General features: G+C 31.2%; 1 protein-coding gene across 1 annotated transcript in view; it reads right to left on the bottom strand.

Annotated features, from left to right (window-relative positions):
* Window positions 1-17,646, bottom strand: part of LOC103574691 (acetylcholine receptor subunit alpha-type acr-16) — a 122,164-nt gene that overhangs the window by 73,065 nt on the left and 31,453 nt on the right. The window contains exons 2-3 of the mRNA XM_014442995.1: window positions 9,150-9,289; window positions 6,246-6,290 (exon numbers count right to left, since the gene is read on the bottom strand). Of these exons, the coding sequence (XP_014298481.1) occupies window positions 6,246-6,290; window positions 9,150-9,289 (185 nt within the window). The remainder of the gene's footprint in view (window positions 1-6,245; window positions 6,291-9,149; window positions 9,290-17,646) is intronic.

Below are 17,646 nucleotides of genomic sequence, written 5' to 3'. Positions count from 1 at the left end.
TTCAAAATTTATCTCATCGCTGCGCTGATACAGACCCAGTTGTTGTTTTTTTTGTTCCGTCATTTTTTCATCTCTCGTGGTCTGGTCATCGCGGTGGTAGTTTTTAAAAAAGCAGTTGCTTAAAATACCCCAGGCGTACTTTTTCATTCTGGCGCCTCGTTAGACTTTGATATCACCGGGATAATGAGGTTTTCATGTTATCTGGCTCTTGAGCCATCATCCGTGAGAATATATAAATTTTTTTTGCCAAAAGTTTATTACATTTCTCCGCTGTTTAAAAATTTTGCTTCCTCTGTTTACTTTTTAAATTCAAATGAAATAAAATCGACAGCTAAATATTTTTATTTGTCTTTCAGATGACTCAGAGTAACTACCAGGTTATAAATGTTTATTCAAAATTCAATATTCCCATGGCTGTGTATGAATAATTTTTTTTGTTTATTTATTTATTTTTTTTAAGTAAATGTTTGTTTCAGCTGACGTCGTAGAGCAATGCCGGTGTTATAAATTTTGTTGAATGCGGAATGAATGACTATCGATCAACCGGGAGTTTTAAAACCGACCCGAGTTTCAAGCACGTTCAATTATTTATTTTTTTTTCCCAATGCATTGTTAAACAGTCACTTTTATTTTCATGGATAGAATATTAATTTTTATGTTTTTACGCACAAACCCATCATAGTTTATACTTTATGTAACGTCAAAAATGCAGGCTTTATTTTAGTATGCAAAAACGTGAGCGTAAAATATTTATCCATGAAAATGTTTTTTTTTTTTTTTCCAATTTAAATAAATAATTTGAAGTAAAGTTTTGGTAAAAGTTAATTATAACGAGATTTTGGTGAGCAAACGGCCAAGATATATTCGAGTGGTAAATTCATTCGTATCCCGAGAGTCATTCAAAACCTGTTGCTGTTGTTACTTGGCTATAAGAGAGACGGAAATTTCCAAGAGAGCGTAACTAGAGTAAGTAAGCAACTGCTGTAATATAAAGCCATGTTGAATTCTCATGTGTACTTATATAACATCTCCAGATACCATCGAGAAAAATAAGAGGGAACGAGAGAAAGAAAAATTTTATACCACTCGACCCGATTTCTTTAGTCTGATAACGAAGGACTGAAACCGATTACTATCTACTGGATCCCGTACCCAAGTACATCTTTCCTACTGTTCAGAAAAAAGAACAAAATCGATACACTATCAGTATGCTTGGAGATTGAATTTCACTATCTGAGAACACGAGGGACAGAACCAGTGTTTACTTGCTCGCAAAAACAGGCTGATAATTTTATCATTTAGTTTTTTTTATCTGTATATATTATGTCCTATTTAGTTGACTCTTCCTTTTGTTATTTTTTCAAACAACTGTAACTGTTAGCCAGACTATTTTTTCTGTCTACGACACCGAATTAATGCTCCGAAGATTTACGACCTACAAGTGGAGAAAATAATAAGATTAATGTGCTGCTTTCGTGCTTCTGACACGAGCCATCATCAGGCAGAAAAACTTTTAGCGTTTTCTCGCGCTATTTATATTAATAATTTTTTTTTTTGTTTTTTGCGGCGTTTAAAAGTCAAATATGGCGGTCTACTTAACAAAAGATTACAAGTTTGTTGGCAAGTTTTACTTAGTACTTTAGAGGCGATAAAAATAAACTCACTAATAAAGCTTTATGAGGGCGTAAAAAAGCTATTTGTGAATGTCTCGGGCATGTGGGGTAATTTAGTGTTTTAGAAAGGCAAATCTCTTGTGATAAAATTTTATCTACATCTACTAAATCACGGCATGTTATATTAAGTTCGTCAGGTGCACATGAGTGTCTTATGATAATTCCTCAGCATATATAAGCAGTATATATAAGTATAGTCGCTATTAAGAAACTCTGTCTCTTGATGCTTTTCCGTTAATATCATTGCTGAAGGATTTTGCGGTAAAACGCTTGCGCTATCGTTGGTATCAAATAACCTGTGGTTTCTCGATTTCATGCTTGTTAGAATCAAAGAATTCCCAGCTCTATATATTGTACTATTCAAATGCGAGCATCCTTTTTCATGTAGCCATTCAAGTTTCAATTGATTAATTCATTTTATTACTGGATATCATTATAAATTCACAAAAAAAAAAAATTATCTTTTAATAAATTTTTATTAAATTTTTCAGACAATTTAATTGTTTAATTTAATCTTTGTATTAATCTCAAGAATTTACAGTTTAATTGTAACTTATTCTCTCCGACTTACCAGTTATAATTACTTGAATTTCTCCTCGGGAAATTAAATTACCGCATTATGTAAAAGTAATATCTTTGTTTTGTTAATAATTTCTGGTATTTAGTCTTATGGAAATAATTAAATATCTTTGTTGAGATAAATATTTAAACACACGTGACTCATGTGACCTATGACTTGTTTGTGCGACAAACTGAATAATTAATTTTACCAAATGGAGCCTTGGTTTTTTTTTTTTTTTTTTTTAATTAAGAAATTGAATTCTGAGGCGGATTTGTTCGTTCGCGACACATGGGGCAAAATGAGGCACTCGGAAAATTTGATTTTATTTATTTGACGATTAATTTGAGTGATATAAAAATCTGGGAAAAATTAAGAATTTTTAATAAAATAAAAAATATAAATTTTTTTTTTTTTTTTTTTTTTTTTTTTTTTTTTTTTAATGAAAATTACTAAATAATGATGAGGAATTTGTTAAAAATAGATAAAAATAAAAAGTGCACGGTGATTAAAGTCCATAAAAATAAATTACTGCGCGGATACTCCATCATGCCCCGGTTTTTTCTACCAACATTAGTTATTTGTGACTGGTAAAAAAATTTGAATAATTAAATGCAGTAAATGATAAATTATTTTTTTTTTTTAGAACGAAACTCTTTAAAAATAGTCGATTTTTTTTTGCAGACTCATTTAAAATGAACATTCTCTTTTATTAACTTAAAATAAAAAAAAAAAAAAAATGTGACATCCGTATGATAATGACCTCTGATTTTTTTTGTCGCTCGAAATGTCAAAGCAAAAGTATAAAATTGTTCAAAGAAAAAAATTCGAAGACCTGGTTAAAAATACCCGAGGCGATTGTACGATTTTGCTAGTACACATTCTCTATCTTTTTTTATTCATTTTATTTCTTCTATTTTGGACTTTTCCTGCACTCAGACTTTTCACGTCTGCGTGGGTGAAAATCAGCCTCAAGGATATGACACCCAGTGGGTAATTTTCCAACTGTGAGATTACTTTTTTTTTTAAAAACATTCCCCTGTTTATTTTCAGTTATTTTTATTTTCCCTCGTTTAGTTATTTCTCTGACTTTTACCAGTGTCTGGAATAAAAAAAACCGCCGTTTGTTAACAAACAGACATTTTGAAAATAAAAATAAAAAAAATATTTATCGTTATAGTATCAAGTTTTCTAAAATAAAATACAACAGAATAAATAATTAACGAATAATTAAAGTGTAAAGTAATTTCAGTGTTTGTTTAAACCCAATAATGCCGGTCTGATTACAATCGAGATAATGAAAATTGGAAATTTTGAATTGTATTGAAAGCTCAGCTAACTCAATTACTCTTGGGATTGTTGACGGATGACCGTTAAAAAACTAAAGCTAAACGAAAAATAACACGTATGAATTTCTCGATGCATTACTGATTGAATTGCGGATTATTAAAAAAAAAAAAAAAAAGACAAAGTCAGTGGCTTATTTATTTTACGATATTCGTAAAAAATAGATCCAACCTCGTTGAAAGCTATTCTTTTACAGCCCTTTGTAATTTGTAACTGCAGTAGCTTGTAAATTAATCTGTATGGATTCATTTGAGCTTTTTTTTTAATTCCAAGTGACGCCGAAATTTAATCATTAAACTAAAATATTTCATTGTCTGTGAAAAAAATGTTTTAGTAAAAGCTGACGAGCGAAAAATATAAAATAACTCTGTTTTCATAAAATTCAATCGATTGGTATTTAAATTCATTGTGTATTTAATCAGCGCATGAGTACTCTCATACTCAATTTTATTTTATTTTATTTTATTTTATGAAAACTCACATGTTTCACGTAATTCAAATTTTATCTACTCTTGACATGCTTAGCTCGATAAATATTTCAGTTTTTAATCTTTATTAACTTCAATTGCTCAAAAATTTCATGTGTCAACGTTATGAATTTTAATTATTCGGTAGAGTACTCGGTGTTTGTTCTATTTTGTGATTAAAAATGCCGCGAATATAAATAGTAAATTACGCACCTAGGGAGGAAAGTAGGACATTGCAATTTGCAGAAGATTGTCATCTGAGTGAAAGGGGATAAATTTTTTTGGTTTTTCAACAAGTAGGAACGTGAGAATTTGAAAAAAATATAACTAGTTAGTGATGAAATTCACACGGAAGTGTTAATATTTCGAGAGGTAAAATTGTGAAAAGATGTAAAAACGAGACGCTGCAGAATGCACATGCTCGACACTAAAACATGACTTGAACACGATATTCTCTTTATCTAACCCCTGAATGTTACGACACGTCTTCCTGTTCAACTTCATACGTTTTAGTATAAGCAAAGTCTGATATCGCAATTCACGTACCAGCCAACGAACGGCGGAACGAACGAACGAACGTGATGACAGTAAAGGAAAAAAATAAATAACTAGAAAATTCAAATGAAAAGCTTCATCTTATACTTTTTAGATTGTAAAAATAAAATTTTTCATACCATGTTTATTATTATTATCATTATTAATATTTATTCACGTCACTTCCTGGTGACTGAAAAAAATTTAAATAAAAGTTGCAATTTCATTTTCACAAAAATGCTAAAATATTTTTTAAATTTCTCCATAAATAATAAAGATGTTACGAAAAAATAATAATTTTATATCATGATACCATAATCTTTTATTTTTTACTCACATTCGAGAAAAAAAATAAATAGACAATTTGCATCAAAAATTTATTCTTAATTTTTTTGAAAAATAGGCAGTCATAAAAAACTGAAAAAAAATATATTTTTAATAAAAATTTCATCCGTATAATTTTATCAGAAAGATATTCGAAAAATATCAAATATTCGTAACTAAATTGTCTTGAATTAAACCGTCGATGTATAACTAAAATAACGATTAATTGAATGAGATTTTAACAAAACCATTATCTGTTAAATGAAATTAATTAAACGGGTATTCGATGAATCTATATCCGCAGGTAAAGGCGTTCTCTCAATTATAAATAGATAAACAACTAACGCTTGTTGCTCTGTGCTAATAACAGCAGAAACTGGGATCGATAAAGTGTCAAACGCTCAGGGAATCAGAAGTCAATAGGCAGTAAGTTTAAATTCGACTGCAAATAAATATCCTGGTCGTGAGCCGAAACTTAAGATAAACATCCACGTCAGACCGATTACAGATACAAATACATTCAGCCAGAGCTAAGACAGTAATTGGCTTAAGATGAACGTTAGGAGAACGATCCAATGGCGTCTCCGTCCCTGAGGTAAACCAACTAGACATGGGTACAATTCCCTTTCGATCTGGGTATTGTTTGAGGTCCTGAGTCCTTCCCCTCCCCGTCTTCATTCATCGCGAACCTCTCTCTCTCTCTCTCTCTTGATTTGAATGCATCGATTGTAACCTCAAAACGTCAGTTCTGGGTACTAGCCAATCGTACGGCATCTATGTCTTAGTCTTTGCCCATTTCTTTGTCTTCCATTCAACTCTCCTGTCTTTTATAACGCGAATACGATCTTGTCACAAGGCATTCCAATTTTCCTCTCATCTATTCTTTTCATCCTTTTCAGAGTATACCAAAGAAAAAAAAACATTAAGAAAAATCTCAAGAGTTCACTTCAACTCTCGTATCTTTGATTTTACCGATCGCTTTATTATTCTAGACGTGTGACACCAACACTCTTCTCGTTTTTACTTTTACGACTTGGAAGCGGGTAAAAAATGAATAACGATAAAAAAAAAAAACTTACAATGGAGTTTTGGAAAAGTTTTTTTGCAGAAAAAATTAGAAATAAATTAACGGTGGTTGGAAAATTAGGGAGATAAAATATACAACGGAGATAGACAGTTTTCGCGCTTCGCAATCGTAACGATGCTTGAAAACGGTAAAAAGTTTGCGCTGCTATTCTATTACTTTTTGCTAATGCTTACAGAGTATATATAAAAAGTGGTTGGTAATTTTTCAATATTATTTTAAAAATGCATGCAACAGATGGATGAATAATCACTTACCAACTTCAGCCATGCATTGGTTGTGAGAATCTGGTTCTTTTCATCCTGAAAAATAAAAATAAAAAGTTGTTTTAATTAAGGCCATGTTTCTTCGATAATATTTTTTTAATTTTAATGCTGATTGCCAATCAATACTCGGAATTCGGACATTGACTTCATTTAATAAAAGCAAAATTTGAAATGGAGATCGCAGATATAAGTATATGTTGACGTAACTTTGAAAAGCGTTGACCTGGGAAAATATCAAGTGAAAGCAATAGAGCACGCGAAAGTAATTGCTTGAAGCGATTTACACGGCACTGAAAAAGAAGAGTTTTGAAGGAAAATTACATGGAAAACGTCAGTAATTATTAAAATCCGAAAGACATTGTTTGTTTGTATCAAAGAATTTTATTTGTTTCTTTCCCTTTGGTAATGCGATCTGGGGAAAAATAAAACGATAAAAAAGTGCGTCTTGACCTGATAAAATTTCAAAGCACACTTGGGAGCTCCAATGCTCAAACAATATTCAGCAACAAAATACAACTAAAGAGAAAAATAAACAAAAGAATGAGCGAGGGAAAAAGGTAGACGGGTAAAAATTGCTATAAGGAAAATACCGAGTTGTGAGATATAAAGAACCGTCCTCATCTTGGCGTAAAAAAGACGTACGGATAAGGTGAATGTGGTACTGATGGGGGTACAGCGGTGGTGATATAAAAATGTAAAATTTCCATTTCAAAGAGGAACAGATGCATCACATTTTTGTTCTTTTCTGTGCTTGTGACCTGTGCTTCTGCTGCTGCTTTTATATCCTTTACCTATTTTTTTTTTTTTTTTTTTTTTTTTATTTTAATATATATTCTTTTTTGCACCTTCAACCATTGATATTTTAATCAACCATACAATATTGTCGTTTTAATATTTCATATGGAAGTGTAACATCTCTGTGACACTTAATTTTCTTCACAGAAATTTGAATTATGAGAGAATGCAAAATTAGTGGAGGAGAAAAAAATATTAATTATTTGGGCCCATTAAAACTTTTAAATAATTGAGAGAGTTGATATTGAGAGAGAGTCTTAAAAATTTATATAACGTGGCCAAAAAACAATGTCAATATAGAAAAAAGTTGAGCGTAACAATTAAATATTTAAAAAGTCGTTTGGGTCATCCGCAAAGTTGAGCGGAGTTTTGAAAAGCGAAATGAGACTCTGGAGAGGAAGAGAAAAGGAGAGGAGTAAACGCCGGATGGGAAAACGACGACATGGTTTCCCATCTGGTTGAACGGCATTTGAAACCTTCGCTTCCTATATAGTTCCTCACGTCGACTGGGAAAACTTTTGATCTAAGCGCCGTGGAAACTAATAGCTTAAGTTTTTTATTTTTACTCATTTCAATGGAAAGTTAAAAGGTGCAAAAGTGGGTCGTGGAAGACATTGGTACTGCTTTGATCGGCCATTTTCTTATTCTTCAGAATCTTCTTGCTTGCGTGACTCTTTTCTTCAATCTCTTTCATCTTTTTATCGTCGCGATTTTTTTAAACTATCACGTTTTATAATGGAAAAGTTCAACAGATCTGATTACATGGTAAATTTTTAGAGAAGTCAACCACTTGCGAAAATTACTTTTGATCATTCTTCGTTATGATTAATATTCTACATGTCAGTTACTTTCTTTGGACTTTTTCTGATTGCAACTCAATAAATTTTTACAAACTTTTCTACTAAAGCATAGTCGATTAAATTTTTAAGTCATAAATTAGCTGCTACCAAATTATTCTAGGATTTTTCTAAGATGTCTCTAGGATTTCTCTAGGATTGAGAGAAATCTTTCAAATCTTGTTCCATTAACAAAAGAAAATTCTGTTGCAGCTATTTTTTCCGTCTTGTTTTGAAAAATCTATTCTATTATTATGCCAAATCTCAAAATAATCATAAAAAATGCAATTATTATTGAAAATTAGAATCAGACATCGTAGAGCTTATAATAAGTGTTCTATTATGGACACAGTGAAAATAAAGACGTTCAGTATAAATGTATAGAATTTCAGTAACCAAAGTTGAAAAAATATCAAATTTTGATTTTTATAAATTCAATGTATAACAGAAAGAAACTAAAAAAATCGTAGAAGTTGAGCCCGGAAATCGAACTCAGGTCTTTTGATATCGCGTCAACTGTTCTGACATAAAAATTTAATAATAAAGGTCATCTATGCCAAAAATATAATAATAACAACAACATGACCATGCGCAATGCAAAACGTACTACGAAAAATTTATATATTATAATAATATATACTTTATAAAGTAAAATGTCAACAGATGTGTATAAAAACACTTTGACACACGTTCGCAATATCTTATCTGATAGTTTTTATCCGGATTGAAAAGTGTATAAGAAAAAATAAAGACAATAATACTGCTGAGTTTCAAAAAATTTATCATAATCCACGGTTTAGCATAATCCATTCTCAATTTATGTTAATCAGTGGCAATCTCTGTACTCTCTGTTATATCCTAGTATATATTCGCTCTTATATTTTCCTTTCACTAGCATGTTTAAAAAATAAATTCAAAACTTTGGTGGATGAACACTAACTATATACACAACTAAAACTCCATAGATATAGATAAACGTCGATATATATATTGATCAAAGTATTTCGAAGTTATCGGTGCTGAAAGTTTCTGACCAATTCGATATTTCGCAGTGACTCAAAACGACATGGTCTTGAACTACACCAAACTTTGGTAAACTAAGATGGAATAGAATATCTTGATGAAAATACAGTTGAAATCTGATATTACGATACCGCAATAACTTTCCAAAGTGATAACTACCAAGTCGAAATAATTGCACAATAATAATTAGGGAACCGTAAGTAATACTAAACTTAACAGTCCTGATAAGAATAAAACTTACCACATCAATTATTTGTTGAAGTGTTATACCAAATTTGACTTCCAGCGCTTCGCTTTCATTCGCAACCGGTCGTTCCAGAGTATTATATTTATCCAAGAGGTCTTTTAGCAATCTTCTTTCATTAGCTCCACAATTGCTTTCTGAAACAATCATAAATGTACAATATAATTATATTAATTTTTCATAACTTATAAATTCAATTGTAAAAATTTTAATTTTTACTATACAGAAAAAAAAAATATTTATTCTTTTCCTGCGTAGAAGTGATCAGTTTAAAATTTTGTGTATAATTTTTGAAAAAAAGTTTTCAGTGCAATGAAAATAATAAAATAATTTCAATCATTATTAATTGTATGTAATTTTATCATTGAAATTAAGGGATTTTTTAAATTTTCTGTATGAAAAATTTGAACACAAAAAAAATAAATTATTTATAGAAATAATAAGCGGGTTTGCTTTCGCTCTTTCGCCTAATGCTGGTATAGCAGTATTGCATTACATTAATCCCCAATAATTTGGACGGGCGCCATAAACCAGTCACTTTAATATACCGTCAAACCAAATTGTGGCTCATGTACGTGCTGTGAAACCAACTTGAGACTCTAGCTGTGGTGCTGAATGTGAAATGCAACAGGACTGTATATATCGGGAGAATAATAGACGTCATGCTCTGCATTTTCTAACATTCAAAAGCTCAAAATTTGTGGATTTGTAGGAGAGCACTCAGCTCAACTATTTTTTACATTCAATATTTATCATCTTAAACAACGTGCTCACTCTTCGGAAATAATATCCCAATGCTTTTAACGTCGGTTGAATGAAAATAAAATCACTTAGGAGTGGCATAAATATTTAATAAAAATAAATTTGAAATTTTTAAACTTGTTCGTTTATAAAATTTAAGAAAGTGATAAAAAAATTGGTTACTTGGCGTAATTAAAATTTATGTTTCACTGTCAGTGGATTAAGTTTTGTATTTTATACTCTCTTTGCTCAGGAATTTATTCATAGTCGATAATTACTTGGGACGATGGAACTTATATTACTTTATTCCCCTTGGCTCGTTCCCTGACCGAGTTCGTAACTTGTCCAGAGTATCATGGAACCTCCCAGCCAAGGATGCAGGCACAAGTAGATGCAAATAAAAAAAAAAAATAAATAAAAAATAAAATAAATAAATCAATAAGTCCATTCCTAAGGGTATTGGAATTTCAGGCGTCGTACATAACACTCGGTGAATTGTCATCCTTCAACTCCAAACCAGAACTCGAATTTAAAATGGCACTTTTATTTAAAACTATTCCCACGGACCAACGAGCCTTCTGTCTCTACTCACTCCGCATTTCACACATTCTGAACATTCATTTGGTCAGAATTCAACTCTTTGTACTTGGATATCTAGTTTATTTGTTAATACTTTTTTTTTTAACCCAATTCAAATGTCATATTGCACACGTGAATCCTCAAGAGATGCAATAAAAAATAAATTGACCAGTGGGTAAATAGACTTTATGTCCTCGCCAAAAATGCATTATTTTTTTTATCAATATATATTAAATTTATCCAATAAATTGGAAAATATATCGAGTCCATAATCTGGTGAATTGTAACCACATTGTTAAATAAATATATTGGGGAATAAAATAAAATAAATGTATACTTAGCTGTACATTAAAACTGTAAATTTAACATCTTGAAAATTATTGAGCACTTTATCAAGTACCGTAGGGAGCCATAAAAATTTTAAAGACTAAATTTAATCGTGTACTTGAATTTTGTACTTTACAATCCAGATTTGAATTTTTTTAAACAACTCAACTAGAGGGTAATTGTAAAAAAAAAAAAATTAATTTTATTTTATAAAAATTATCTGGATTTTATTTCAAAGGAAAATAAATTTAATGCTCGAAACTTTATTTCTCAGAAAAATGTGTTTGAAATAAATGTTAAGAAATGAAAGAAAACGCGAAAAGGAGAACAATTGTTAAGTGTCTGGTGTGAATACAAGACAAAGTAAGTTTGCTGTAAAAACTTTCTTTTTCTTTCATTATAAATATACCTACAGTATATGCCGTGTATTGTATATTCATATATATGTATATATATATTATAGAGTATGTAACCTATGGAAGGTTTCATGAATGGCAGCTCCTTGGAGTGCGAAATGCGTCGGCGTGTGCACGTGCGCGAGTTTTCCACATCTACCCTACACTTCACTACAATAGTGACTCGAGCTGCGCAAGCTTAAAGCATATCAAGCTATTCAGAATCAAGCAAGATAGCAGAAGATGTGGAATGACCTGAATACAACCAAACGACAGAGATGAGATGGCGTGCTGAGAATACACGCAGCGACGCTTCTAACCTCTCCTCGGATGGTCAAAGGGTGGAAAAAAAAAATTCCACTCACCCTTCCGATGTAAACAAAAGAATCTGAGAATGACTTGTGCTATTTAGCCAACCCTTATCTTCCTATTTTTATATATTTAACTATTTTAGCTCACGAGGGGTCCAAGTGCGTGAAAAGGTCATGACCTCAGTGGGATCCAGCCTCAAGAATTAACCGGCGAGTACGACATTACTAGGCAGTTTCTAAACTAACGCTGATGTGGCAACACCAGACGAAGACTTTACACGCATTTCATTGATCTGAAAAATAAAAAGGCGGTACGCACTATAATAAGAACAGCCGCTTCCGTGGTAAACTTTTATAATGTCGTAAACAACCCTCTTGCAGCCCACGAGTCTTTATTCAACTACATTTATTACTCGTGTCCCTAGACTTGCTCGTTAAATCATACAAGAATTACTCGACTATCTTAGACAATATTTTATAAACTTGTTACGAGTAATTTATATAATTGCTGGGGACCAATAGATATCTATCTGTTATAACTTATGAATTTACCCATGATAAATTTATTGAAAAATTTATCGTCGATTTTTGGCTGCAGGAATATTAAGCCCAGCTTTGGCTTCAATGTGATTTACTGGAAGTTTATTTTGTTGATCCATTTTATTTTTTTTTTTTTTTATCTATAGCCAGCTGTAGATGAAATCAACGGAAATGGATAAACAGAGTAATGGAAACATTTAATTAAGTGCTCGTGAGTTAATGAATAAAAATTTTTTTTTTATTTTAGCTTCTAATTTTTCGTATGATAAGCATGTTTTCGCGGTTAATTGGCACTCACATGGAAAAAAGACATCTGGGATTTAAAAAGTGACATTTTGCAGTTTAAGAAAAAATCTAGATAAAGGCCAGAGCTTTAAATAATTTAAATAATATGAGTTGAGATTAAAAAAAGATTCTTTAATTAAATAAAAATTTCTAAAACTTAAGTTAGGCTGCAATTGAGTAAAAAGAAATTAATTTTTTAACAAGACGTCACTTATTCAGTATTAACTGTCAAGTTTTATGAAGAAAATGTAGACTTTATTTCTGGTTTATCTCAATTAGCGAATTCTGTTAAAAATTTTTTTGGGGGTGGAAATTGAGAAAAAAGAAAATAAAGCACAAGGGAAACGTGAAGTGATAAAAAATTTTTTTTACTGAGCACAGTAATTTCCACCGGCGTCTCGACTTTAGACGGGTTGTTTGCACAAACGTCTCCGTGGTGCTTGTGCCCGTGTGTTGCCAGATACCGCGACTGCTATAAGAACAACCTGGTTTATCCTATACACACACTACAAACTCCATGTGTGCATTTACCAGCTCATAAAATTCAAGTCAATTTTTTTACCTCTATTTTATTACGCAAGACTGCAGCTCGCTAATAACGTTACCAACTTTATGTAAATAATATATAATTAAAAATAAGAAAAAAAAAATGACAAAAAGGGTTTTATAGCATACAGTTGAAAGAGATGTTGAATATTCTATAATTATATAATGTATTTATTTTAAAAATTTATGAAAATGGGGTGATTATATATTTATAATGCTTAACGAAAAAAAAGGTACCTTGAAAGATTCTAAGTCGGGGTTTCTGTTATTTAAGTATTGGAAAAAAGGGAAAATCTTTAAAATGTAAAAAAAAAATATTCAGACATATATTTTTCATATGTTATAAATATTACTGATTTATTTTACAATTCAAAATTTAAAGCGCCGCGCGAAATTTAAAAAATTTTTTTGATGCTTCTGTTTTTTAATTGTATTGAAAGTCATATTAATTATATGAAAATAGTATATATATTACTCGACTAGAGAGGAAATTGAAACACTGCAACCCGCGTAACATTGACGGAAACCCTGATCGCGGTCTTACTCTTTCCTTTGTGCGCATACGATTTAATCCCGAATGGAAATTTTGATTGATATAAAAATAGAAAAATTGAATTTGAATTATCAGGTGAGAGAGTTGATAATTTTTTATTTTTAAAATTTCGAGAACACTTGAATTTAAAATAAATTAACTAAGACTTAAATTTTCTCAAAGTATAATTTTATGGGTTGACAATAAATGAATAAAAGTGTCAAATGGCATTCTCTCTCTCTTTCAAGAAGCTATTGAAATTGAAGTGCCATTAATCTTGCCGGTAGTTATTCAAGTCACAGATCTACTAACGACGCCTTGAAGCCACCAAGAAAACAAATAAGAAAAAATCACTCAATATCTTTAGATTCAGTTATTCCAGTGATCTTTTCACATAAAAAATAAATTATATCAATAAAAATAAAATTTAAAGATAACTTTAGTTTGAAAGTTACCTTATCAGTTTTATCAATACATTTATTTTTAAAAAAATAATGGTAATAATAAAATAATGATTGTAGCCGAGTCGAGGATTTTAATTATGTCAGAATTTATCAGACTAAAGTACTTTGTAAGTTGAGCTTAGCGTTTTTATTTTTAAAGGAAATTCCTCGGCTTTGATCTGCGTTCATAAATAATTTCGCTCTGCGCAGTGGGTCCCGAAATCTCGCAAGTTTTATGCTAACTAGCAAACTTTCAATATTATTGACAATAATTAAAAACTTTCGAGTTGAAAAAATGTAAACAATAAATTTGAGTTTAAAATAAAAATAAATTTTAGCGACAGGTAATTAAAAAAAAAGAATTAAATATTGAAAAAATTTTATTTTGTTTATTGCCTTCGTGGAATCGATGGATATTCTTGTAGCTCACCCAAACGAGCTCGGGACTAATTAAAAAATAGTAAAAAAAAAAAAAAATGTATCCCTGGCGTAATTGCATTGAAAGTAAGAGGAGAATAAAAATAAATTTGAAGAAACTTTTTTATTCTCGGAAAATTCTCATTTCAAGTTGAGTGTACCATGGATTCATTGATTTACTGTGACGACGACGAGTCTAAAGCCCGCTGATGCTGAGGAGGGGGTGAATTAATGAATGGAACAAAGAATAGAGAAAAGAGAGGAATAAAATAAAGAAAAATAATTTAAGTTCCGGCGAAATATTTTAGTTTAATAGTAAAATAAAATAAAGTTAAGTAAAAAAAAATGAATTTTATAAAATTATGTCGTGTTCTACTTTGACGAAATACGGTTCTATAATTATGTGAATTATTTTTTTTTGTCTAACTTAATTTATCGTTTTAACTGAGTGTATGCTTTACTTTTTGTGCAATTTGTGGCCACAATGAGATGTAGAGTAGGAAGAAATGTTTGAATTAAATAAAATAAAATATAGAGGAAGAGATAAAGATAAAATGTTGGATGGTATATATATATATGTATACTCAAATGAGTCCATGAACGTACATATAAATATAACATGTACAATCCCATGGAAAAGAGCACGACTTCCTTTTCGTGTATACTCGAGACGATGCAATAACAACTGTGTGGTTTGCATGCTCCTGTAACGTCTTGGAATAGACGAGATAGTTGAAATGAAAACAAGAAATACGATACGGAAAATAGAAGAGGTTGCAAGTGCTCGGGAACAAGATATCAACCAAGAAATGATTAGGAAAAAATTTAAAATTTAAACTCCGCAGGGGCCATGAAAAATATGGAGAGTAAAAGTTGATAATTATTCTGGACAATATCGAATGTAATTTTCGATGAAAAGCCGCTGAGGTAAAATGGTCAGTTAGCCTTAATAATTTGATTGCCATTTATAATTTTTTTTATTGATCCTAAATTATGGAAATGTATGTAAACTAATCAAATATCAGTGAAATCTCGAAAAAAAAATCCGTCCGGTCGACTCTGCGGGTCAGCCCCGAAACTTCCCGCTGTTGCTCAAGGAGCCGAAAGCATTGTTGTAAATGCATTTTCCAGCTCTTCGAGCTTTTATTGAGGTCTTCTATAATAATGCTGGCATGTATAAGTACAGGAAAAAAATTTCTCTAAGCTGTCTCTAGGATTTCTTTGGGATACCTCTGAGATTTTCAAAGAAAGCTTCTATAAGAACGCTGGCATACACATACATACATCCAGACACTCGGACATAATTCTGAAAATAGTCAGGATAGCTTACTAAGACCTCAAAACGTCGACATCGGATAAAAACTCAATTTTCGAAAATTGTGGTGAAAATAACTTCCCGAAATTTTTGAAAATCGAAAAAAAATTTAAGATCTTTATGATCTTCAGTAGATTAATTTATATCAGAAAATAAATTTACGGAAGGGAAACAAGGAATCACAAGATTTTTATCCCGTATTTTATAAAGAATGGTTAGTATTTTCATGTATGTGGAGTAAATAATGTTATTGGTTGAAATGAATGAGAATTGAGAAGAGGAGAAAGCTCGATCGCTTTTTGATTAAAGCTGATCAATTTTCCGGGTTTTCTTGGTAGATGGGACAAAGAAAGGCCATAAGCGCCTTCGAGTCATCATTTTCTTTTTCTTTTTTATTTTATAACCATACACAAGTGTATGCAATCTTATTGTGGAATAATATTTTACTGATGGTTTTTTCGATCCCTTTTGCGAATTATGCACTCTAGTTTTTTAGAATAATGAGAATTTAATGGACAGTTTGCTATGCATTTAAATATTTAACTTACTAAAAATAGATACCTCATGCTCTTATAAAACAATCAGCAGTAAGTGAAGGTAAAAATAAAATTTATATTTTTATTCAAGTATTTTATATTTTGCTAATTATTTTTACTGTCGTTAAAGTCAACTTAATCGTAAATGATAAATAATCCAAATAATGATAACAGTAAAAAGCACTGGGAGATTATAGTGTAAATTCAAATGTAAAAATCCTACTGAATCGTACTTATGTTCCATAAAAATATCTCTTCTGATGTACGTAATCTCCTATTAAAAAGTTTCTAATCCCTCAAAAAATATACGGCACTACTAATAATAATAATCATAAATCACATGAAATAGCCTTGCCCTCAAAAGTAATCCCGAAAATGTAAATCCAAAAAATATATATATTATACTTTTCTCCGTAGCTAAAAAAAAAAACTTTCCACGAATCATCGAGTTTTAGTGGCGGGAATAAAGTCAAGATTTAAAAATATATTTTTTATGTATTCCTCAGGGTGTTTTTTAAAAGGCGGGTTATTATGGAGGCTTTCATGCATTGATATCACTCTATTGCAAGCTCTACAGAAGCTGAAACTGGTGTGGTAAATGAGCAAATGTCGGAGTGCCAGTAGTAATGGTCAGTTACCACAAAGTGTAGCCTGCACTGATGAACCTTTACCTGAGGATGAAGTGATGCCATTACTTTGCATGCCACTCGGTGTTATATATACATGCACCTGTACATATATATCTTTTGAGATGTAGTCTAACTAGTACATAGTATGTAACATGTACTATCTACGTATACATATGCGTATATATGCAGAATATACATATCTTAATGGTTATATATATGCAATAGAATATGGAGGATAGTAGGCGTTGAAGTGAAATGCAGTAATCCTTCATAAGGGTCATGCTTGCATCGTATATATATCTAGAGACCAGAGGAGGAGTATTTGCGAAAGACAAGTGGATTGTGGAGGTGTTGGTGGAGAGTTGTAGGGCATTCAGGGAATAGAGAAGGAGTTGTCGACGCATTACGATGACGATGATGTACTCTCGCACACTCAATATATCTCCTAGTAGGAGGATCGAGAGCGCTGACGCCCTCTACTCGACATTCCTCCTACAGCATCATCGATTGAATCAATCTGTCCTGCTTTCGGGTGGATTATTCGATGAAACCGACCACTGTTGACTTTATACACTCATCCTCATCCTCATCCTCCATAACCCTGGGCTCTAGCTTGCAAATTCAGCAATATTTCCGATCAATTTATCGAAACGGAAAATTCAATTCCACAAGAAAAAATTGTTCGGAGATACGAAGGCCCAGCTCGGTTATTTACTTTGATATTATTTTTTTTTATTTTTTAGATCTAAAGATATGTGTAGATCCATGCAGATCAGAATTCGTTTGCAATCACAGAAGACTGATAACGAATGAAAAAGTTTGTGTAGTGCGGAGTTATTCCTTACAAAAGAAAAAGTATAGGCTACTCTTTGTGAAATGAAAATAGAAGTCATCATCA

Source organism: Microplitis demolitor, chromosome 7 (assembly GCF_026212275.2).
Source record: "Microplitis demolitor isolate Queensland-Clemson2020A chromosome 7, iyMicDemo2.1a, whole genome shotgun sequence".
In the NCBI taxonomy this organism is placed as follows: domain Eukaryota; kingdom Metazoa; phylum Arthropoda; class Insecta; order Hymenoptera; family Braconidae; genus Microplitis; species Microplitis demolitor.
Note: the sequence above shows the minus strand (reverse complement) of the source record. Positions and strands in the feature narration are given on the sequence as shown.